General features: G+C 38.7%; 3 protein-coding genes across 3 annotated transcripts; 2 read left to right on the forward strand and 1 right to left on the reverse strand.

Annotated features, from left to right (window-relative positions):
• The first annotated feature begins 752 nt into the window (after window positions 1-752).
• On the forward strand, window positions 753-8,753 carry rest (RE1-silencing transcription factor). The gene is made up of 4 exons (XM_084429570.1): window positions 753-930; window positions 3,140-4,077; window positions 4,184-4,267; window positions 5,059-8,753. Exons 2-4 carry the CDS (start codon window positions 3,150-3,152, stop codon window positions 7,038-7,040), a joined length of 2,994 nt encoding a protein of 997 aa, XP_084285696.1. The 5' UTR covers window positions 753-930; window positions 3,140-3,149; the 3' UTR covers window positions 7,041-8,753.
• A 22-nt stretch (window positions 8,754-8,775) lies between these two features.
• On the reverse strand, window positions 8,776-13,418 carry noa1 (nitric oxide associated 1). The gene is made up of 7 exons (XM_084429571.1): window positions 12,078-13,418; window positions 11,611-11,775; window positions 10,831-11,042; window positions 10,553-10,684; window positions 10,347-10,463; window positions 10,142-10,259; window positions 8,776-9,155 (listed from the first exon to the last, which is right to left on the reverse strand). Exons 1-7 carry the CDS (start codon window positions 13,318-13,320, stop codon window positions 8,923-8,925), a joined length of 2,220 nt encoding a protein of 739 aa, XP_084285697.1. The 5' UTR covers window positions 13,321-13,418; the 3' UTR covers window positions 8,776-8,922.
• Window positions 13,419-13,598: 180 nt separating this feature from the next.
• Window positions 13,599-25,568, forward strand: polr2b (RNA polymerase II subunit B). Its single transcript, XM_084430134.1, has 25 exons — window positions 13,599-13,718; window positions 14,064-14,136; window positions 14,302-14,452; window positions 14,547-14,659; window positions 15,610-15,829; window positions 15,978-16,136; window positions 16,243-16,407; window positions 16,518-16,714; window positions 17,017-17,136; window positions 17,256-17,442; window positions 17,556-17,699; window positions 17,809-17,948; window positions 18,106-18,217; window positions 18,319-18,473; window positions 18,560-18,758; window positions 18,913-19,081; window positions 19,655-19,751; window positions 19,853-19,947; window positions 20,236-20,486; window positions 20,688-20,777; window positions 21,492-21,599; window positions 24,048-24,161; window positions 24,491-24,651; window positions 24,735-24,930; window positions 25,286-25,568. The coding sequence occupies exons 1-25, from the start codon at window positions 13,700-13,702 to the stop codon at window positions 25,373-25,375; spliced, it is 3,525 nt and encodes a 1,174-aa protein (XP_084286260.1). The 5' UTR covers window positions 13,599-13,699; the 3' UTR covers window positions 25,376-25,568.
• The last annotated feature ends 67 nt before the right edge of the window (window positions 25,569-25,635 follow it).

Here is a 25,635-nt window from a genome sequence, read left to right on the forward strand (position 1 = left end):
AAGACCTTAAATAAACAAAATACAAATGTAACATTCAATTCTAAAATCTTACCTAAATCTGTCAGGTTCCCTTCTCTTTGAACACACATCTGAGTCATCAATCCTTAAAACGGCAAACTTCAGGGCAGGCCATGAAAAGAGTGTCCTTTCTGAATGAATGACAAACAAACCCTGATATCCTCCTGTTGAACATGTTTACTTTAGTTAGATTTAGCTTGTTAAAAGCCATAACAGAACATCATTTAGTGCCTTGGTAGATCACTTGCTTATAGCACAACCAAGATTTCCACTCCAGGAATGATGCAGACACTCAACAACACTCAATGTTTTTATTCAATAATCATTCATTAAAAATACATTTGTAGCTGTAAGATATTATTCAACTAATAGCATAATAATACATAAGTTAAGTTGTTCTAAAATACATTTCACGACTTTTAATATGGTTAAAATGTGTCCAAAGCACCAAAAGGGTTAAAAGTGTGGACAAATCCATGTCAAATAAACAGAACCCCCCACCTATCTTTACTAGTTGTTTGTCTAGCACTTGTATTAATCCTGTGAGTTCAGCTGCCTAATATCATTCTGTAAAAATACCAACACAAAAAGTAACCTTGCCTTGTACACTGCTGACCTACTGCAATACAGTTCAGACCCATTCAAAATATATTCGCCATATTTTCGTTTATTTGTTCAAACCAGTCTGTCACTCTCTGCCCACACTACAAAAACAAACTTCGAGCAACATGAGCGCCCCCTGTGTGAGCGAGCGCGCTGACGTCACACATCCCCAGCGATCGCTGCGCGAGTGCGATGTGTTGGAATGCGTGAGTCTCGCGCACTTCCTCGACCGATTTGAGAGTTTGGAAATAACTTCTCCCGAAACTTGTTTCTGGAAGAACATCGCCGAACAACGAGTGAACGTCTCCGGTGAGTACGCGGGCTTGGTTCCGTGGGGTTTCGTGCTCATTAGGGTGTGGTTTTGTGTTGTTTTGTGTCGCGCACGAGCCCAACTAAGTTTGAGTAAGTGGAGTGAAAATGGAGGGTTGCATTGAAAGGGAGAGGCGCTGTCCAGGGCTGATTTCAGCACGGAGAGAGATCAGATCAGGACCACGGCTAACACACTCACGCTGACCAAATTAAAAGTGAAAAAATGCGTAAAAGTAATGAGAAATGAAACACAAAAACCACACCATGATCTGCGATCGACTATGTTGAATAAAAAGTGTAACTTTGTCGGGTTGTGTGTGTGCTGTTGTTGTTGCTGCATGCATGCAGTTTCCGGAAAAGTATTTTTTTTCTTCTAATTGAAGATTCGTAATGCAACTTTTGCTGTCAGATTGACTAGATTTGTATTCTCCACTATTATTCAAGCCGAAAAATGACAATCATTTCACTTTTACAGTAAATCACATCATCTTTTTTGGTGTCTTTGTTTTGTTTATTCGAAAATCACCAATATTTCCGTGAAATGCGACTTCATTTGATTTTAGACTTTATGTAGTGAGTGATTTTTTTTATTGTTATGCCTGTAACATTTCGTGTAAAGTGGAGCTCGTTCTTCGTCTGATTCAGATGGGTCGTGTTTGGAGCTGTCCAACAAGGTCAAAGTTTTTCACTCCTTGTTTTGATTGAACACAATCACTGTATCTTTTCACTTAAAGCTCGATTGCCCATATTAGCACTAAACGTTTAGTGCTTTGCTGATTAAATGAGTTGATCTCAGTAAACTTTCATGTAAAGCTGCTTCAGTTCACACATCGTCTGTATTTTTTTCCTCCTCCGCTGGCTGAAGTTGGTGGTGCTGTTTTAAAATGGCCGAACACACATTTCTGAGCATGCAAAGCTCACAGGCCCTCATCACACACATGCATGACTCTGTTTGTCATGACCACATTTTTTTTTTTTTTTTACAATAGAACAGATTTAATTAAACTTTAACTGGAAAGTTTTAGTGATTTTTGTTTTGTCAACACTCAAAAAAGCTTTTTTTTTTTAATCATATTTTGTATGTAGCATTGAGTGTTTTAAACCTCTCTTTCTCTCTCTCTCTCTCTCTCTCTCTCTCACACACACACACACACACACACACACACACACACACACACACACACACACACACACACACACACAGTGTCTCTTAATGTTACGTATCATGTAATTGTATGTAATCAGTTATAGCCTGTAGTATTTAGAAATGCTGTACTATTACATGAGTAATAGTATAAAACATTGAGTACCCTGCGTACATGGTAATTCGTTTTAATGGTATTTTGTTTTAAGTTACTATATATAGTAGGTTATAACATTTTAAACTAGATTTCTTTTTTTTCTTTTTTTTATAGTACATTTCATATTTTGGGTTGAAATAAATGTCTGAATTGCACAGTTTTTAATAGATTTAGCTTTTCCATAATGTGCACAGAAATGCAAGTTTTTAGGGGGGAAATGATTTTGTTTACTAGTGCACAGTAAACTATAGGCTACTTCACAAAGTTCTAATTGAAATAATGCAAATCAATAAACATTGATGTGTTTTGTTATTGTTGCTCTGAATATATTTCATGATTGTCCTAGATTGCATCTTAAACAAGTAATGCTGTAAGAATTGAATCATTACTTTTGAGGAACGTTACCATACATGGTCGGGATTGTTGGAGCTGTTGTAACATAGACACTTGTCTGCTGTAATTCCCTAAAATAACCCAGAGTTAAAGCTTCTTATTTTAGTGGACTTCATACAAGAAAGAACAGTGTAATTTATTGGCTCTTATAGATTTGTGTTCATTTAAGCTTTGTTTGCTTCTTTTTAAAAGTGTTTGGGAGCAATCTGCTTTTTCATTGATTAATCAATCAGATAATGGCTCAACTAAGGCTCTCATCTCAGAAAGGTCAACTCTCATTGACCCTTATTTAACTTAAATGAAATCGCAGTGTTTGTTTTGTCATAGTCAGATGACTTGCTCTCAAAAGATCACAGTTCTCACATCCTTTTCAAACTTCTTTCATTTCACATACACATTTTTTTTTTGTAATAAAATTTGAATAAAAAATACAAATATGCAATTTTTACAATTAAGTTACTGATTGTATTTTCTGATTGTGTTATCTAAAATCAGTGTTTCTATTTACGTTTCAGCTGGTTGAGCATGTCTGCTCAGATGGTGTATCCTGCTACTGCTGGTATCTTCATGCCTGGAGGCATCCCACTACCGGAGGTGGGCCATGACCTTCCTGAGCTGCCTCGGAATGATGTGGCCGCCCCTCAGCTTGTGATGCTCGCTAACGTAGTGGTATCATCAGAGGCGTCTTCCTCAGACTACAATGCAGAAGAGAAACAAATGGTTGAACTCAAGACTGTTGGATGCAACAACTACTCTGACAGTGAGGAAGAGGGTGTTATCAGATACAGCCTTGACAATTCTGAGATGTCCGAGGACACGTACGCTGAGCAGGCCACTCGGGTTGAGGCAGATGTTACAGAAAGAGCGCTGGAGCAAGTTGAAATGGAGCGGGCAGAAGATCTCTCGAACCCGTCCGAAAAGGCCCCATCTGAGTCCTCGCCGGCGGAAAAACGTAAGCGTACCCCGGTCGTCATCTTCGAATCCAACAAAAAGAAGAAGAAGCCCTTCTTTTGTAAACCTTGCCAGTACCAGGCCGAGAACGAGGAGGACTTTATTCACCATATCCGCATTCACAGCGCCAAGAAAATGAATGTGGTAAATGGTGCGGCTGACTCTGACGACGATCTGGCCAGTGAGTCAGGACGATCTCAGACACCGAACCCAGAGAATAGTGAAAGTTTGAGTAACTCCAAAGGTGTGATCCGCTGTGAGCGCTGTGGATACAACACCAACCGTTATGACCACTACATGGCTCACCTTAAACATCATACTAAGGAGGGTGAAGATCAGAGAGTTTTCAAGTGCACCATTTGTGCTTATACCACCATCAGTCAGTACCACTGGAAGAAACATCTGAGGAACCACTTTCCCAGCAAGCTTTTCACTTGCAACCAGTGTTCATATTTTTCTGACCGCAAAAATAACTACATACAGCACATCCGGACCCACACTGGTGCGTTTAAAATCGAAAGGTTTTGAGTTCACGTTTCAGTGTCCTTTTATATTATCAGAAATGTATGAAAAATCAAACACTTGATTTGATGTGATTCTTCTTTTAGGTGAGCGTCCGTTCCAGTGCATATACTGTGAGTACTCCAGTTCCCAAAAAACTCATCTGACCAGACACATGAGAACCCATTCAGGTGAGTCTTTTGAAACATTCTTGTTCTAAAATTGATCTAGGGTGTATATAGTTATATTTTAGGATTTATAAGCTAGTTTGTTAAATTCCAGTTCAAATTTTGATTTAATAACTCTGTTCCAAAACCTTCTGAGCTGCCTTGTTCCAATAAATTTCAATAGATTTAGCCAATAACAGCTAACAGTTTATTTTAATAGAATAAAAATACACAGAATGCACAAATCTATCAATTACAAATATTAGAAATTAGCTAAGTCATTTTAATTACACTGATTCATATTTATAAAAATAAGTATTGTTGATAAATACATTTTTAATCATTTGACACAATTGGCAATTCATCTTGGATTGGTTTTTTCATTGAACCTGTCACAGTGCATTCTGGGATGCATTCTCTGAAAAGTATTGTGTAGGATTTAAAACTGTGGTTTCCATGTTTGGGAAAAATCATGTGAATTAAATCTTAGTCATGGAAATTGTGTAGATTTGTGAGGGAGTTCTCTGGGTTTTGGGACAAAGCAAATGTGCTGTTAATCAAGGCTTGTGTTTTGATCTTGTCAATGATGTTTCTCTCTTTTGTTGCTCTCCGTGGAGCCAGATGGCTTTGGATAAAATGGTACACGGTTTGTGGTATACAGAGTGAATTAGAATGTGATTCCGTATTGTGATGTGTTTGCCCGTCTTTTATCTGTATTCCCCGCATGAGACTTGCGTCTGTGTTTCTCTCAAAATGTTGAAATAAAAGACTGATTGTTCTGTCTTGACCTTCTCCTTATGGTCTGTCCACAATAGGTGAGAGGCCTTTCAAATGTGACAACTGCAGCTACCTGGCAGCCAACCAGCACGAGGTGACTCGCCATGCCAGACAGGTCCACAATGGACCCAAGCCCCTAAGCTGCCCTTACTGCCAATACAAGACAGCCGACCGCAGCAACTTTAAAAAGCATGTTGAGCTCCATGTCAACCCTCGCCAGTTTCTTTGTCCAGTCTGCAAGTATGCTGCGTCCAAGAAGTGCAACTTACAGTATCACATCAAGTCCAGACACCCAGGATGCACTGATATCTCGATGGACGTGTCAAAGGTAAGACTGCGTGTCAAAAGGACTGACGGCGATGATGTTTCGCCAAATGAGCTTGCGACAGAACAGGCTGGAGCAAGGCGAAGTGAAGAAAAGCATTTGGGAGAATTGGATGACGTTGAATCAGGCCCCATCAACCTCTCCATTAAGAAATCTAGTAAACCCACCTCTGCTGTGGAGACTGAGCTGACTGGCAAGACCTCGAAGAAAAATCTTGATATCACTGTGAAAGAAAAATCTGGAAAGCCAAGCCAGCAACCCAGCGAGAAAACTGCAGAGAAAAAGGCCATGGCGAAAAATGAGGGGAAAGACAAAACCGGTAAGAAGGTTAAAGGAAAGACTTTGGTGAAAGTTATGGACATTGCCTCGACACAGACAGAGGGCTGCAATAACAAACAAGTTAATAAAAAGGAGTTGAAGAAGGTAGAGAAATCAATCAAATCTGTGGAGAAAGTAATGAAAGGTCGTTCTAAGAAAGAGAAGCCGTTAAAGGAGGCCGCCAATGAAGTTATTGCAAAACCTCAACCCATTGTTGAAGAGCAAAGGTTGGATTTGGACAAAGAAAGAGTGGAAAAAGGCCTTGTAGATAAACAGCAGCAGCACAAAGACAAGGAAGAAAGAGAGCGGCTACAAAAGGAAAACAGATTGCTGAATGATAAAGTGAAGGAGACCGAAGAGAAAGAAAGTGCAAAGGATTGCAGGAAATCTCCAACCAAGAAGCCATGCAAGAGGCAGACAAAATTGTCAAAGGTCAACAGTGATAGCCAGAGTAAAGAGGCAATGAAAGAAGGCAGGACTAAACCAATCAAAAGAAAAGCAGAGAACATGGATGCACTAGCGACTGATTCTTCAGAACCAACCTGCCCTTCAAAGCGGGTCAAGCGCACGAAGAAAGATAAAGCCAAGCCATCAACAAGTTCTGGTGCTCCTGAGAGAAATCGCACCATACCTGAGGTTCTACAGGCCATGAAGAGCAAAACCAAGAATGCTGAGGCAAGTACAAACAAACCTGAGAGTTGTGTCATTGAAACCGAGAAGACCAATGAAGTCCCAGAGAAGCTAAGCCCTCCAGGGCTCACCACAGAAACACTGAAGGTGCTTACCCAACCAGACGAGCAGACACCTACTGATGTGACCAATCAAGGTGATATAAATCACAAGGAGACCGCTGCTGTTTCAGAGGAACCCACAGTCTCGTTCCAACCCCAAGATCCTCCCTCAGAACAACCTAAAGAAACCGAGAACAAGATCTCACATGAACCAAAAGAAATTCCAGAAGTAGACAGTGGAAGTGAGATGCCGTCACCTACTGACAGCGAGAGCTCTCCAGGTTTCAGCCAACAGCAGCCTGTTTTCAGCTCATCTCTCGAACTTCCTGGTCCGCCTGGTCACAAATCCACGGATGCAGAGGATGACGAGGGTATCCACAGTAATGATGGGGGAAGTGACATCAGCGATAGTGCCTCTGAAGGAAGCTACGACTCTGGTCTTAACGGACTGGCTGCTGCCACCGAGAGTGGAGAGAAACTTCCAGAGACTCCAACAGAAGAGCTCCCATCTTCAACCAAACTGCTCAGTCACACGTGTATCTTCTGTGACCGTACATTCTCTTTAGAGATGGACTACCGTCGCCACTTGAACCGCCATTTAGTAAATGTGTACTACCTGGAGGGGGCAGCTCAGGGTGACAAGTGAGGAGTATCTTTGTTTGTGTCCAAGGCAGTTTATGAGGTTCTTAGAGACTTCTGAACTGAACAAAGCTTGTTCAGGTTGTAAAAGAAAATGTGGTTCCTGTCTATTCTTGTTGGCTTTACGGCTCATGACAGACGCCCACATCAATGCTTTCTAGTTTTTAGCTTGCCATGACATGATGCAACATGAAATGTCAAACTAATACATTTCTTACCATAGTATTCCTTCAATTCGAGATTACAATCCATTGTAAACTTGTGGTAGGATCCTGAGTCATGTGCGCCATGACGAAATGGTCATCGTTTTTTCCCGCGTCTTTTTTTGTCACACTACTCGGACAACAAAAAAGGAGGGCTGCTCTGAAAGCAAGTAAACTTTGTCCCTCCATCCCTGCAGAGAGCTCAGATTAGCCAGACCCAGGTGGTCCAGCACTGAATAGCCCTGAAGATAATGGGGTTTTCAGCGTCTTTGTGCTGTTCCACTCCACTGAAGCGCCTCCATCTCTGGGCAGCAAGAGACGGAGTGTGTTTAAAGCTGGCTAATGGCATTGTATTCAACTGTTTCTTTGTTCCCTTTTACAGTTTAGAGAGCACTTGACAACTAACCATAATCTTACCTTTGAGGCTCTGTTTCACATAAGCTGAACATTTCATTTAAACACAAAAACATTTCTGTACACTTCCTAGAGGTCTTTCTTTGATTAGGCTGCTCTGCCTTTTGAGGAAAGTAGTGTGTAGTTTTGTAATGTGTGAATAGTATAGGTTATTTCCTTTCATTGTATATTTGCTTTCAAAGATTTTTACACTTGCTTTTGTAGATTTTTTTTTTTTTTTTTTTTTCTGTAAAATTCTCTGGTAATGCTTCAATTTCATCCTCAGTCCAAAGATTTTGTTGCTTTTGTCTGTATATAAACTGTACATATTTGTGTTCTTTACTTGCTCTTCAGTGCCTCAGACAATCAATTTGAGCATTTTAATTCATTTCTCAGATATGTAGATCTTATTTACCATCATAAGAACGAATGTCTTGTCTTTTCTCTGTAAAACATTCCCTTCCATATCAAATTTTTTATCTGCATCAAAAATGTTTATCCAAAGTCTATCTAATCATATGACTTTCAACTGATATCGACTGACTTTCTTTTGTTGTTTTTTATGTGTGAATGTTGTTGTCACAAACCTTTAAATGTGCCATGTCATTGTCTAAAAAGGAGAAAAAAACGGTTAGAGAAAAGTTATAGAAATAAATTGCCTTTAGTGCATTAAGTGCAATATTGAATTTTTGGATATATAACCAAAGCAAGATGTAGTTGGTAGAGTTTTATGGGCAAAATCCCAGGCCTCAGACGGAGGTGTGTTGCTCCTTGAAAACCATCCACAGGGCCCCTGAAAAACTCTTGGACGGTTGGATACTTTATCACTGTAAAACATTTTTTTTTATTATTATTTGTTAAGCACTGCGTTTTTTTGTTTTCTTTTTTAGAATAGCATGTTGCCAATTCACAACTTGGATTGTTGTCATTTACACATCTTTGTAATCAAGTATTTGACTGTCTTTTTCATTTCGTAGCAATAGCAGTCAAATTATATCAGTTGAAATATTATATAAAGTTGTCCCCTTGATTTGGCTTTTTATGAATTATCTGCAAAAACAGTTTGCTATGTGACCTGTATGCTTAGCAGAAGATGTTTCAATAAAATAAAAACTCTTGCCACAGTTTACTGTTTTTTTTTTAAAGACATTTTTAATGGCAGAATATATAAATACATTTCATTGTCAGGTAAATTCACAAACATTTAGTACAAAAATATGTAGCATACAAGCAATACATTGTTGAATCAGAACAATATTTTGAAAAGTAATTTGCACTTAAATATGTTGTTCTTCATTTTTTCCTTCTCACATTGAGTCTCTCAGCTGCTTTCACAGACAGACCGATGTCCACCAGCGCCTGTGGCTTTCTAGTCTTGTAAGCGGGAGACTTGTTGATTCGCTGTCCTTTCCGATTCACGATGTGGGGCAGCAAAGGCGGGGTGCGCAAACAAAGTCCTGCTGCTTCAGGGGCGTGAGTCCTCAAAAACAGCTGATCTCCTTCAGCTGCTGTCACAGCAACCCAGCCTAAGAAACAAGAAAAATTATGACAAATTAAAGTTTCTTCAAATATATTTAAAAACATTTTTTTTAAGGGGCCTGGCCCCCTGTGGTGAAAATCAACTTTTTAAAGTTGTTTATATGTCTATGTGGTGTTTTAAATATGAATTTGCACATGGTTTGTCATAAAGCACAAGTAAACACCATTGCTGAGTATTTTCTCCTTTAAAACTGCAGTGAACCAAAGACAGTCTCAAAAACACGGTTTGAAGTAGCCCCTGTTCTCTATGTGGATCAGGAGGCCCGAGCTGCTGTGAGTGAGTGGAGGCGGGGCTAATTTGCATATTTAGGGAGCCACATATACTAAATGGGTGTAGAGTTACATTCTTGAAAAACTTCCAGCGGCCAGAACTCTGACCAGGGAGGTGATCACAGAGTGGGTCAGTGTGTATGCACTATAGTGCTGGTAAGGATTGCATACAACTTCATGTCTTAAATGGGCGAACTAACCCTTTAAGGTATGACGGAATTATTTTCACAGAACAAAACATTGAAATAAGCGTTTTGATGATCAAAGATGAGTTTTAAATTGACTACAGGGGGACTTTAAGACTTGACCATGTGGTTTGGTTAAAAGACTTACTATAAACCCTTACAAAAGTACTGTAGTGGTATCAGTATCACAAATATACCATATGAGTACCATTAAAAAAAATCCTGGTAATTCAAAGAAGGTCTTGGTTTAACCAAGCACATTTGAAAAAATATAATACCATTACATTTTTTGTTACTTTATTGTGGAAAAATACATACTGGAAAAGTAAAAGGTTATTGTAAAAAAGTTATAATCAAATTCCAGATTTGTGTCTCATCTAAACAAGCAATTCAATATAGACATCCAGCATAACCTGGAAAGGCAGCAGGCACCAAGATCGAAAGAATTTGAAAGAATCACAAGATTTATGCAACACATTGCTTAGCCTGCTTTTCTGCTTGAAAATTCAGAAAATCACCTGCTGATGAGATCTTGATGTCAGTAATTGCGGTGTTGCTGCCCTGCCCCTTGAGTTCAAAGTCTTGAGCAATAAGTGGTGGAAAAGTTTTCATGCGCTCCTCACCACCAGATGGGACCTTATCACAAAACAATGGAGTATCATGTAGAATTAATTTTACTGATAACAAAGCACACACACACATATATATACAGTATACACATACTGCAAGAAGGGTATTCCCAGCATGTTTCTGGTAGACTGCATCAGCCTTGTCCAAATTGGTGATGTGAATCGGGATGTGAGATGAGGCAACAACTGTCAACCAGCAAGAGCTTTTCCCCTAGAGAGAGTTACAGAACATTGAAACTATCTTAGTGCGTGGCAGATGCAGCAAAACATTCAGTATTCCTAAGTCAAACAGACTCTTACCTCCAAATAATCAATGCGTGCCAAAGCCCCCAAAAACAAAACCATACCAGGGTTCATTAGATACGTTCTCGGTGTAATGGCATGTGTAGGAACCACCAGCTTCACTTCCTGCTCATTCAACAGGCTGAGCACCTGGAAAGTTTCATTTTGATTAAAACCCTTTGTGACAGATGATTCATAATGATAGATGTTTTAAATTAAGGGAACATAGAAATTATTGCAGTTATGAACATAATTATATCACATTATGTGAGTACAGTTTGAATGTAGAGACTAACGTCATGTTCTTTCATGATGCCTGGGGTGTCATAGAACCAGTGTGCATCTTTGATTTCATTGTAGGTGAGCTCTGCGTCTGTGGAGGAGTCCAAGGACGGATTCTGTTTAACACCTTCCTCCGCGTCTTCTCCAAAGCTCAGGCTGTCAGGATCAAACTCCACAAGGTCTTTCTTGAGTGACTGATTTGTTCGGAATGTCCTCCCAATATGACCTAAAAAAACAACAACCTCTAACTTAAAATCTATAATATTATAATATATAATAATATAATATAATATAATATATATATATATATATATATATATATATATATTTTGTTTATATATATCACATATTACATTTTCCTTTCCTTCAGAGCTTAAAACTTGCACTATAATGAGAAAAATATGATCTATAATCGATATTATTTTACCTAAATAATGATACATTTAAACATTAAAAGTAAACAAATAAAATAAAATCAATCGTTTTAAATGCTACAAGTGTATTTAGGCATCACAACTTTACAAAGTACAGTATGAAGAGTTTATATTAATTTTGTGATTTTATTTAACACGTATTTATTATTTTATGAATTAAGTGTTTTTAAAGATGAACTTTAACTGAGCATTAGATGGAAAAGGTTTTATGAAAGTAAAAATAGTGTAAATTACCATGCACAGTTAAATTTCCAATATCAGCCGATAGAGATGAATTAAAAGTCTATAATATCAGCCAATAATTGATATGGAACAGATATATTGTGGATCCCTAAAAAAAAACTAAACTTGCAAACTCACCAACCAAGTATCCCTGCTTGCTGAATTGTTTGATTCTCTTCAGCTCTTGAGGATTCATGTCCTCATCAGTCAAAAGAGACGCCTGTTTAAGTCTCTCGGCCCGCCTGAACATCCGGTAGGGGGTCGGGTTGATGATGGGAAACTTCAGCAGATTTAATGTTGTTCCTAGATTTACAGAGGACAGATAGATTATGTTTTAACAATTTAAATAACTTGGACAGCAATATCATACATTAAACAGCTTTATCATTCAGAAATGCACAACACATTCCTAAACGAGGTCCTAAAAGGGTCAAGCACATCCATTAAAAAGGTATTTGTTCTCTTTTTTTGTGCCTTGAAACATTCTGTTCTTATATACTTGTGAAACAGAATTGCAAACATTGCATTAGTCAACATATTACATATCTTCTGTAATCATAAATCAGCATTACAAGCAACCAATTAACTCAAATGCAATATCTCACCAGGCCATGGAGATATAGTAGCTTTATGGATCACATCTGAGGCTCTGGATTTGCAATAATCTGATTCCAGTAGAGTATTAAACAGCGTGGATTTGCCAGCATTAGCAGTGCCGACCAAATACACATCTCCATTGTACTTCCAGGTTGACTGCAGTCTTGATATAAGGTTTTCTATACCATAACCTGTTTTGGCACTGATTAGGTGGACGTCCTTGCTATCACTGGTAGAAATGCCCATGCTGGCACAGTATGCCGCCAGCTGACGTCTGATACGTTGCAGGTAATTCTCTGCATCTCCAGGCAGCAAGTCTATTTTATTTCCTAAAATAACAATGTGCTTATTCTTCCCAACAAGCTCTGGAAGGTCAGGGATGATGGAGTCGGGGAGATCCAGAAGATCCACTATCAGCAGCACCAAAGCCTTCTCTGATTTAATTCTCTTGACAATCGCTCGGTACTCCTCTTTGGACATGGTGACGTTCAAAGCCTTCTGGTGGTGATTGATTAAGAAGCATCTCTGACATATTGCCTTCTTCAGTTTGTCCTCTTCAACTAACACTTTGAATTTCTCACTTGGCAGGTAGCCTGGGATTTCAGGGTCAGTGCAGTGCATGAGGGCCCCGCAGCCAGAGCAACAGGAATCGCTGACTGCCACCTCCACATCAGGAGTGCCATAGATCTTTTGCTGCTTTTTAACCTTCTTTGATTTGGTGCGTCGGTCCAGTGGGAATCCTTCATCGTGGAACTCAATCAATGAGTTTTCCTCCACTTCGGACTTTGCAGAGCCTTTTAAATGCTTCAGTTGCATTTCCAGTCCTTTAATGTGCATGTCTTTGCCAGGCTTTTCATGCACTGGCTTTGTTTCTACATTATTCGTGAGCTCATTTGAAATAAGATGATCTGGCAGTTTATCCTCTTCATTGTCCACTGGTTCATCAATGTCCGGGAACACAAATTGTTCTTGTTTCTCTGGCTCAACTAATGTGTATAATTCCTGAGGTTGATTTGATGCTGGTACTCTAGCTCCTTTTTGACTGCTGTAACACCTCAGACCGTAAACCCCACATCTGGATGATCTGCACCTCTGGTTTGTGCCCACATGGGTTACACAGTCTTTTGATAATAAGCTGGAAACAAATGACCGTGGAAACCGCCACATCCATTCATGTTCCGGTCTTGAAACATGTTTTAAACACGCACGAGTGTAGAATTGGAATGTCGACGCTCTCAATAGCTTGTACATTATTGCATGTTAAAATAACAATCACATCGCTTCAGTTACTACAACCTTGAAAACAACGAACCCATGTGAGAGAATTCCGAGAGCCGCGCGTACAATATACGTCACCGGGGAAAAAAATTGGACAAAGAATATTATGTACAATATTTAATTTTTATGTAACATATTTAACATTCAAACTATGGTTTACTTAATCACAGACGTGTAAATGCTTGTGTATAAATAAAATAAAAACACTTTCTCCGGAAGTGACGTATAATTCTGTAGCCGTTTGTGTTCATCATACTCGTAGCAGTGCAGCCGCAGACATAAAGCGGCGTTCAGTGGGCTGCGCGGATAACCTCCTTTTATTTTAAACAGAAGTTATTCACCAGTAAATATCATGTATGATCAAGACGAAGGTATGTTTTGGCGATATAAGTGCAATACGTGTTTATTTATAGTTTTATTACAGTGAAATGTGTGGTTAGATACGATAGTTTCAAGCGTTAACACAACGTTATTGGCTAACAGGCTAAGGTTAGCTTTGTCGCAAATGGGCATATTAAGAAAAACAAACTTAATATTATAATAATTCTACCTTTGTGTCTAGAACAAGTATTTAATGAGTGTCTTCCATTTTAGATTTATAGAGTGAAGTTAATGCATTTGCTAGTAAGCATAATTTGCCAGCAACAATGTTGCTTTGCACTCAGTGTATTAACTCTGTGTAAGTAAATAACTTTAAAGTTCTGTAATTATTGAAGATATCCAATATGATGAAGATGATGATGAAATCACCCCTGATCTGTGGCAGGAGGCCTGTTGGATTGTTATCAGGTAAAGAAAAAACCTGTTGAATAGCTGTCATTATTACTTTTGTGCTATAACTTTAATTTAACCTTAATTCTATCTATCTATTTATGCAGTATTAAAGGTAATAAGAGGAATCTTAAACTTTATTGACAATGCTTTGCTAGTTTCTTGTCACATTTCTCTTTCCAGCTCATATTTTGATGAGAAAGGTTTGGTGCGACAGCAGCTGGATTCATTCGATGAGTTCATCCAGATGTCTGTGCAGAGGATTGTGGAGGATGCTCCACCCATTGACCTGCAGGCTGAGGCCCAGCACACATCTGGAGAGGTGGAGGAACCGGTGAGTGATTTGATTCGATGTCTGATATCATATATGTGCGTTTATGAGACTCTAAAATGAATTGTCTGAATTTGATTTGATTTATTTTCTGCAGCCTCGGTACTTGCTGAAGTTTGAGCAAATCTACCTGTCCAAACCCACTCACTGGGAAAGAGATGGTGCTCCCTCACCTATGATGCCAAACGAAGCCAGACTCCGTAATCTCACGTGAGTGATGTCCTTCAGTGTTTGAGAGCACTTTAACCCTGTAAAGCCTGACGTATGAAAAAATATGATAACTTTTATTTATTTATTTATTTATTTATTTATTTATTTATTAATGTTTTTTTTGTTGAGTATCATATTTGATAGATCAGGCTTTTATGGTCATAAAGTATGATATAGGAGATTATGTAGATCATACTTGAGGAGAAAAAAAAACACCAATTTTTTCCCCCCATAGAATCCAAATCAAGCAAAAACATGCAATTTGTTGCTGATATTTATATTGCCAGAAAGTAAAATGAAAATTCTGATGGTTTATCAAATCAATCAATGAGATCTTTGATCTCATCTACTTTCATAAAGTGCATATAGATATCAGTGGTTACTCTATATCTCCTAATGATATGTCTTGGTAAGGTTTGTAATGTTTTTTGTGGGAGGAAAACATACAGTATAATGCAATACAATGATGACTAGATCTACAAATAAATGCTCCTCAAAAGCCTGATGTATCATTTGTTTCTCTCTAAAAAAAATCATGTAAAGTAAGTTACTTCAGTCCAGTGAGTTTCATCTTGAAATATTACTAACAATATAGTAGTTAACTGTGCAAATCAGGTAAAAGATTTCACATTAAAAACATGTACCATACCCTGAAGGGGATGTTTTTAGAATTATACTAAAAGCCTATTTACTTGCTGATACAGAATGAACTGTCAGACAACAGAAATCATGTAATAGATTTTGTACAACATCAAAGTTTTGATCCTGTTGATAATTTTGAGATCTTATAAATTTGTGCATTAAATATGCTATAGTAGCCTTTAATAGAGCTGAACTACAGCATTCTCAAGTTGCATGTTTAGTTTAGTTTAGTGTGAACTTTAAAAGTCCGACTCCCACAGGTTTCACAAGAGCAGGCAGTGTATCTGAATGCACGCTGTGACTTGCAGGTATTCCGCCCCTCTGTATGTGGACATCACAAAGACTATCATAAAGGATGGGGAAGAGCAACAGCAGACGCAGCATCAGAAAACGTTTATAGGCAAAATTCCCATCATGCTCCGTTCCACGTACTGTCTGTTGAGCGGCTTGACGGATCGTGATCTCTGTGAGTTGAACGAATGCCCACTGGACCCTGGAGGCTACTTCATCATCAATGGTTCAGAGAAGGTTGGTTTTGTTTCAAAAGCACAGAATTACACACACAATCGCATAATTATTTTATTTGTGAAATATTTTTTTCTTGTGCAAATAATTGGTCAGTTGCAGTATAACACACATTGTGTTTTAAATCAATGTGTTTCTGTCATTTGTCCAGGTCCTGATTGCTCAAGAGAAGATGGCCACTAACACAGTGTATGTGTTTGCCAAGAAAGACTCCAAGTATGCTTACACTGGAGAGTGCAGGTCATGTCTGGAGAACTCCTCCAGACCCACCAGCACCATCTGGGTCAGCATGATGGCCCGTGGAGGACAGGTCAGTATCTCCTGACTGTAAAAGCAAGTATTTTGCTTGCAAATTGTTCCAAGTTGTGTGATTTTTGGATGTGCATCTATTTTCTTGTGCTTTTTCTTCTGTCCAGGGAGTTAAGAAAAGTGCCATCGGCCAGAGGATTGTTTCCACTCTGCCGTACATCCGGCAGGAAGTCCCCATCATCATTGTGTTCCGTGCTTTGGGATTTGTGTCTGATAGAGACATCCTTGAACACATCATCTATGACTTTGATGATCCTGAGATGATGGAGATGGTATGTCACCTTAAATGTACAAATGAAGCACTTTTTTGATTAGTAGAGGTTTCCTTTAGAAGTACGATTTAATTTGTAAAAACGACATACTCTGCTTTTTTTCCCTCCAGGTGAAGCCATCTTTGGACGAGGCCTTTGTGATTCAGGAACAGAATGTGGCTCTGAACTTCATTGGCTCCAGAGGGGCTAAACCTGGCGTCACCAAAGAGAGAAGAATCAAATATGCTAAAGAGGTTTTGCAGAAGGAGGTGTTGCCACATGTTGGTGTATCAGATTTCTGTGAGACCAAGAAAGCTTATTTTCTAGGGTAAAACAGCTTTATGAGTTTGTCCTGTTGTCTTACACTTCTACATTTGTGGTCCGTAAGATTTTGAAAAACATATAGTATAGAAAAAAATACAGTAAAAAAACGAAACAAAATACAACTTAATGTGTTTTATTTTTACTGTATTTCTGATCAAAATCTTAAAACTTTGCAGTATGTTATCACAAATTAAACGGTCTTTAGTAAATAGTGTGTGTGTGAGTATATATGTATACACACAAATATCTACTTAATTTTTTATATTTTGTGTAATGCATGTACAAACTGATTGCTTTCTCTTTTAGTTACATGGTTCACAGACTACTGTTGGCTGCTCTGGGCAGACGAGAGCTGGATGACAGAGATCACTATGGCAACAAGAGGCTTGATCTTGCTGGACCTTTGCTTGCGTTCCTTTTCAGAGGGTTAGAATCAAAAAACCTTTCATTAAGCATTCAAGGTGCATTAATAAAATAATGCTTGTGCATGTTTCAAGATGACATCCCATCCAAAATTGAAATCTATACATCTGTGTTTTTCCCAGAATGTTCAAGAACCTGCTGAAGGAGATCAGGATCTATGCACAGAAGTTTATTGACAGGGGGAAGGACTTTAATCTTGAGCTGGCCATTAAGACCCGCATCATTTCTGACGGACTCAAGTACTCCCTGGCCACAGGCAACTGGGGGGATGTGAAGAAAGCCCATCAGGCCAGAGCTGGAGTATCTCAGGTGATGTTTACTTATTTTTCCTTCTTTTGCTCTACTCTGTACAAATGCATACATTTATTAAACTTTTTTTGCTGACAGTTTACACACTATCCTCATTGTCTTTTTGTTTATAGGTGTTGAACAGGTTGACTTTCGCCTCCACTCTTTCCCACCTGCGCCGCGTAAACTCGCCTATAGGACGAGACGGCAAGCTGGCCAAACCCAGGCAGCTTCATAACACACTGTGGGGTATGGTGTGCCCTGCGGAGACCCCAGAGGTAGGACCCTTGAACACTAGTTTGCATGTGAATGTCAGCTCAAGTTTTCAGTGAGGTGGAGTGTAATTGCTGAAGGTAATTAAGATGGAGTGTAATTATTTTGTTGCAGGGCCATGCTGTAGGTTTGGTAAAGAATCTAGCTCTCATGGCCTACATCTCTGTGGGATCTCAGCCGTCCCCCATCCTGGAGTTCTTGGAAGAGTGGAGCATGGAGAACCTGGAGGAAATCTCCCCTGCTGCTATTGCAGAGTGAGTGTCATCCTGTTCTATAGGGGGCAGCACCACACCATTGAAATCGACACTTTACAAGTGAAACATTTTGTGATTGCGCAATGCTGTTCATATATTTTTTTGTTGTTGTAAATCTTTATTGAATTTATACAATTTAATTTGTTTGTTCCTTTAGTGCAACTAAGATTTTTGTGAACGGATGCTGGGTGGGTATTCACAAAGACCCCGAGCAGCTGATGAACACTCTACGGAAGCTGAGGAGACAGATGGACATCATCGTGTCTGAGGTGTGACATCTCTTTTCCCTGTTTTTGTTTTTGCACCACTCAGTTTAACATTTATTTTGTGTACAGCACCTAATTGTGATCTTGTTTTCATCGTGGTCCAGGTGTCAATGATCAGAGACATTCGTGAGAGGGAGATCAGGATCTATACAGACGCTGGCAGGATCTGCCGTCCGCTGCTTATTGTGGAGAAACAGAAACTTCTGCTGAAGAGACGACACATTGACCAGCTCAAAGAGAGAGAGTACAATAATTACAGGTACATACATATGCGAAGAATATCATCTCAGACTGGTTTCAGATTCTTCCCGTTCCTCTATAACAGAGTATCTGTCTCCTGTGTAGTTGGCAGGACCTGGTAGCCAGTGGTGTGGTTGAATATATTGACACACTAGAGGAGGAAACTGTAATGTTGGCCATGACCCCCGATGACCTTCAGGAGAAGGGCGTGGCTTATTGCTCCACCTACACGCATTGTGAGATCCACCCGTCCATGATTTTGGGTGTCTGTGCATCCATTATTCCTTTCCCTGATCACAACCAGGTACCGCCCCATATAATACCTATTTAAAACATGCAGTATTGTGGATATATTAACATTTTAGAGAATGTTAACATCTGCAACCCTGCAAATTCTCTAGTATAACTATGAAGAACTTGCATAATAAAGCGTCTAAATGATGCACTCTCCTGTTTAGTCTCCCAGAAACACGTACCAGTCTGCTATGGGTAAACAAGCCATGGGAGTTTACATCACCAACTTCCATGTGCGAATGGATACCCTGGCACATGTGCTCTACTACCCCCAGAAACCCTTAGTCACGACTCGTTCTATGGAGTATCTACGTTTCAGAGAGCTGCCGGCAGGTAATCTATTTCATACATTTAACAGTAGTGCTGTAGTGCAGTAGCAGTATATAATTATATATTATTTTTATTTCTTTATTTTTAAATAAAGAAATTAATACTTTCATTCAGCAAGGACGTGCTAAATTGATCAAAAGTGACAGTAAAGGCATTTATAATGTTACAAAATATTCCCATTTCAAAGAAATGCTCTTCTTTCATCAAGCAACATTGAAAAAAAGTATCACTCTTTCCACAAAAATATGAAGCAGCACAACTGTTTTCACCATTGATTATAAGAAATGTTTCTTGACCACCAAATCGGCATATTAGAATGATTGCTGAAGGGTCATGTGACACACTCAAGAAATGGCTGTTGCCATCACAGAAATGATTACATTTTATTAAAAAAGAAAAGTTATTTTCACAATATTACTCTTTTTACTGTATGTTGACCAAATAAATGCAGCCTTTGTGACCATAAGAGACTTATGCAATGTCACCAACCTCAAACTTTTGAACAGTAGTTTATCAATGATTCAGACATCATTTAACCTCAAAAACTGTCATATGTATGCACATTTTTCTTAAAAGGTATCAATTCCATTGTGGCTATTGCATCATATACTGGATACAACCAGGAAGATTCTGTCATCATGAACCGTTCGGCTGTGGATCGTGGATTCTTCAGGTATCTGATACTAGAATTTAGCTGTCAAAATCAATGTGAAACTATGCTTAAAATTTCTTTTCACAAAGTTCAAGTTTTGATTAAACTGTCTGTTATCTCAGGTCTGTGTTCTACCGCTCGTACAAGGAACAGGAATCTAAGAAAGGGTTTGACCAGGAAGAGATCTTTGAGAAACCCACCCGAGAGACCTGTCAAGGTGCGATTCTAGTGATTTTACTCTTCTCTTCATCCTAGGAAGTGACAATGCAGCATATTTGTAGCATTACATTTTTTTTTTTTTTTCACGAAGCAAATTTGTGGTCCAATGAGTTTTCAGTTTGAATATCTTGTGCAATGCTGTTGATATTTGCTGAAAATCTTTAGATTAAAATGGAGATGTGATTTATTGCTTGATGTTTTATTACATCATGCTTGGCTAGAACATGTTGTTACAGAACCTTTCTGCAAGCCATTATTACTATTTCTGTTTCTTTTTTCTCTAAAGGCATGCGACACGCCATCTATGACAAGTTGGATGACGATGGTTTGATTGCTCCCGGTGTGCGTGTGTCTGGTGAGGACGTCATCATTGGCAAAACCGTAACTCTTCCCGAGAATGATGATGAGCTGGATAGCACCAACCGTCGCTACACTAAGAGAGACTGCAGCACGTTCCTGCGCACCAGCGAAACCGGAATCGTTGATCAAGTCATGGTCACGCTAAACCAGGAGGGCTACAAGTTTTGCAAAATCAGAGTATGTACTGATTTGAATCTGAATTATTAATATTTTTTTGCCAATCTTGAAGGAATATTTCACTCAAACATGAACATTATTTACCCTCAGTATGTTCCAAACCCAAATGCTGTTGTTTTTTTATTTCAAAGATCAGCATAAAATTTGTTTATTAATAAACACTTTTAATGTAAATGCATAAATGTAAATTGTCTTGTGCAGGTCCGTTCAGTTCGTATACCACAAATCGGAGACAAGTTTGCCAGTCGTCACGGTCAGAAGGGTACCTGCGGTATCCAGTACAGACAAGAGGTAAGTGTACACTACCGTTGGGGTTGGTATGATTTTTAAAAAAAAATATTTTGAAAGTCTTTTATGCTCACCTAAGCTGCATTTATTTGATGCAAAATGCAACAAAAACTGTAATACTGTAACATACATTCCAGTTTAAATGAACTGTTTTCTATTTCAAAATGTAAATTATTCCTGTGATGGCAAAGCTGAATTTTCAGCATCATTACGCCATTCTTAAGTGTCACATAATCCTTCAGAAATCATTCTAATATACTGATTTGATGCACAATAAACATTTCTTATTAATGCTTAAACAGATGTTCTGCTTATATAATAATATTTTTGTGGAAGCTGTGGTACTTTGAATTGAATGTTCAAACAAGCAGCATTTTTTTGAAATACAAATCTTTTGTCATTTTTAATCAATTTAAGGCATCCTTGCTGAATAAAAGTATTAAAGTATTAAAAAAAAGTCTTACTGACTCAACTTGTGTAATGGGAAATGTAATGTTGTAGTGCTCATTTTTAATATAAACGAGACTGAATGTGTATGCTTTTGCTAGCTTTGTTTAGACTAGCCTGCAGTTGAAGGTTTGTACACAGGATGTGGCTCTTAAACAGCTTGTGATAGCATAGACTCTTACAGCTGAAGGCATTGTAAACAGTCACTATGAAACCCAAACACAGATGCAGTGTGTGTCTGACCTGACCTGTGAATTTTCCTCTCTTTAGGACATGCCATTCACATGTGAAGGAATCACCCCAGATATCATCATCAACCCTCACGCCATCCCTTCCAGAATGACAGTCGGCCATTTGATCGAGTGTCTGCAAGGGAAGGTACTTTGGTTTTCTGCTCCTAATACTGCGTATCATGCTTCTCTTTCCAACTCGTTGTCTACATTACTGACAGATGTTTATTCTGGGAACATGTGTTCAGAAAAGTGCCCTACAAAAATTCTTTTTTACACATTCCACAGTTAATTATATATATATATACAAAACAAAGATGTTTTTATGCCTATTAATGCACATGAACTTCTTGGTAAGCCATTCTTCCATTACTTAATGTTAGTTAAAGGCACACCGTGTAACTTTTCAACCTTCATAATATATTTCCAAGACCCTTGTGATGGTACATCGACTTACAATAGGTTGAATGACACGTCTGCCATAGCCTGACGGGGTCTGTATCGCTTTTACTGGCACTATGTAACTTCGGGGGTTCGGGTAGTAACCCGAGCACAAAAAGAACTACAAAATTCGACTGCTTTACGGCATACGTCACTTCCCCCACCACTTCCTCAAATCTGGACGTGAGAGGCCAACCAGCGTTTGTTTTCGATTTTCGTGCGTATGTTTTTGTCATGGGGGCTGTTTACACCTGGCCACTTCATGCGTTTTCTCAGATCGGATAGCTATCCGATCGTGAAAAGACCAGGTGTAAATGCCCTCCGAAACGCATTCGAGACGGATTTGAATCCGATCGCTCAAACCACTTCAGGAGGAGGTCTGAGACGCATTCCAGACGAAACTGGACAAGTGTAAATGCATCTGGTTGTTGAAACCACATATGTAAATTGTACTCCTCCCAAAAATGCAAAAAAAAAAATAATAATAAACGTGTGAAAGCGTGTTATAGGCTATGTAATGTAATAGCCAGATATGACGACGCTACTATAATACGCATCACCGCAGATGAGAAGCCGAGCATCTATTCATCAAGCCAACGTGCAAACTATCGCAAATCAAAGTGAAAGTAAGTCGCAGACGCTTAACACACAATCATCATCATCATTAAAAGTAAAGAAATGAAATTATCTTACCAGGGCTGTTGCTGCTCTCTCTTATTGCGGTCTTTGATTTTGAAATTTTAGCTGATGATCAATAAAATGCAGCTCATATCTGTTGCTTTCGGTGACGTGCACTCCATTAAATCTGCATATAGCGCGGGAATTGAAGATCGGATTTAAATCCGTTTCGCAAACACACATTTATGTGACCAGGTGTAAATGGAATCGTTTTGATAAATCAGATCTGAGAAAACGCATGAAGTGGCCAGTAAATAAATCTCTATTTGTAAACTTGTTTGCATCCTATGTTGTTGCGCTTGCTTGTAGTATGTCATTTTTTTTACGATGCTGTTCATTCATCCATTGCTGATAATTAGACCAGTCCAATAATTTCCACACATGTCTAGCTAGCTTTCGATTATCAGAGCTGTTAACAGACTTGCTAACAAACACTCGTTTCTCTTACGTGTTTTTTGCGTTATGTTTTATTGCCTAGCTTGCCTCACGAACTAGTTTGCCAGCTGAACTCAGGTGTTGTGAGGTGTATTTATCACGTAGTCCTGAGGGATATCAGACGACACTGTTGACGTTGATTCCTGCGATTATCATGAGAACAGTTTTCAATATCTCACATAATTATCAGGACATAAATAAGCCTAATGTCTTCGGAGTCTATCTGTGCCTGTTCCATGCCCGACGCAGGTACCGGTGTGCAGGGTGGGAGGTGGGGGGGTGGAGGGGTATTTACGACAGTGCAAGTATTCCACAGCGACTCTAGAGGTCGCTGTTTGACAAACACAATTTCTACACAGTGTGCCTTTAATGCATTAATTAACATTAAATAACAATGAGCAATACGTTTGTTACAGTATTTATTAATCTTTGTTAATGTTAAAAATACAACTGGTCATTTATTATTTCTTGTTATATCAGGTCCATTAAATATCAACAGAAATAACTTTGATTTTAAAAGTCTATTAGTAAATGTTGAAATTAACATTAACCAAGAAGTATAATTTTTTTACATTGTTCATGTTATTTAATGTAGTTAATGATTTTTTTTTTTTTTTTTTTTTTTACAAAACAAAGATGTTATAAATGTCTTTTAATCTTTAACTACAAGCAGTTCTAACTCAAACGTCTAGTACAAAACTCAATAACACTTCTCAGATCTTTTAAAGGTTGACATAACATCTTTTTTTAATTTGTTCAATTTTTAGACTGATTTGAACCAATAACTCATGAGTTTGAGACTTGATTTGAGAGTCTTTGTGAGTGATAACTCATAAGAGCCAATTGTTTAGAAATCAAACTATATATTAGTCGTCATACTTTTGCATGCAATTCAACCATCAATTGAATCAATTGAAAGTCGGTGTTAACAAAACCATAATTCGGTTCCATTACACTGAATAAGAACCAATTCTTGATTCACAACCCTAGTCATTTGTGTTAAATACGCAGTTCAGAACCCTTTATTTCCTTTTCAATTCAGGTGTCTGCTAACAAAGGAGAGATTGGTGATGCCACGCCATTCAACGATGCTGTGAATGTACAAAAGGTCTCCAACCTGCTGTCAGAATATGGTTACCATCTGAGAGGCAATGAGGTGAAGAGCTCCTACCTGCAAATGTGGCAGTCCACCCAAAATGATCTGTCATCATTTACTCACCCTCATGTAGTTCCAAACCTGTTTGACTTTCTTCTGTGGAACATAAAAGAAGATATTTTCAAGAATCTTGGCAACCAAACAGTTTTGGTTCCCATTGACTTCAAAATATCATCTTCTATGTTCCACCGAAGAAAGAAAGTCATATAGGTTTGCAATGACGTGAGGGTGTGTAAATGACAGAATTTTCATTTTTAGGTGGACTATTCCTTTAAGAATGCATTAGATGTGTTGAAATGTGGTTCTAATGGTAGTATTTATTATTGCAGGTTTTGTATAATGGCTTCACTGGACGTAAGCTCACCTCACAGATCTTCATCGGACCCACATACTACCAGCGTCTTAAGCACATGGTGGACGATAAAATCCACTCCAGGGCCCGTGGTCCGGTCCAGATCCTCAACAGACAGCCCATGGAGGGTAGATCACGGTGAGATTGCAGCACTATTATGCTAGCATTTTTTTTTATGTGTTAAATCACCTATCAGATCTTAACTGTTTTCTTTCCTCCAGTGATGGTGGGCTGCGTTTTGGAGAGATGGAACGTGATTGTCAGATCGCTCACGGTGCCGCTCAGTTCCTAAAAGAGAGGCTTTTTGAGGCCTCTGACCCGTACCAGGTCCACGTCTGCAACCTGTGCGGCCTCATGGCCATCGCAAACACCCGCACGCACACCTATGAGTGCAGGGGCTGCCGCAACAAGACACAGGTGAGTAACCGCTAATATCCGGTCTTACTGGGTCAAGTGGTCAATAAAGTTGGTATAAAATTTAATTTCACGCTATCAATATTACAAATATTTTGATTTTATTGTGAATGATATCTATGCATAATTCTGTAATCATTTTCACTGTTAATCACTATACAGAAGAAAAGATCTGTCTCTACTTCTCTACTATTTTATTGAGATTTTAAAGGCTCAGGGATGGTTTTTGGTTCAATTCCCACAAGTAGCAAGCCATGAGCTTTTACTTTAAATGGTCTAATGAGCATATTATAGAACTCATATTCAAGATGTTAAAATTAGCTCTTTCATGACCCCTTCCTCTGCTCTGTTCTTTCAGATCTCGCTGGTGCGGATGCCGTATGCCTGTAAGCTCTTATTCCAGGAGCTGATGTCTATGAGCATTGCCCCACGGATGATGACCAGCTAAACTGATGAATAATGGAAAACAGGAACCAGGAGCAAATCATAGTGAAAATTATTTTGATTGGATCCCTACAGCACTTCCTGCAGTAGCTGCTGGGCTTGTGAACTTTTTATGTTTTTGTTGTTTTTCATATGTTGTTATAGTTCTGAAACAGGTGTTTTGGCTGTTCAACCTAGAATAAAATAAAGCTTCTTTTTTTTAAATAAAAAAAAATGATGTGCTCATGAAGATTTAATTGCTTAGTTTTTTTGCACAGACACCAC

This window comes from Rutilus rutilus (genome assembly GCF_951802725.1).
Source record: "Rutilus rutilus genome assembly, chromosome: 14".
NCBI lineage: Eukaryota > Metazoa > Chordata > Actinopteri > Cypriniformes > Leuciscidae > Rutilus > Rutilus rutilus.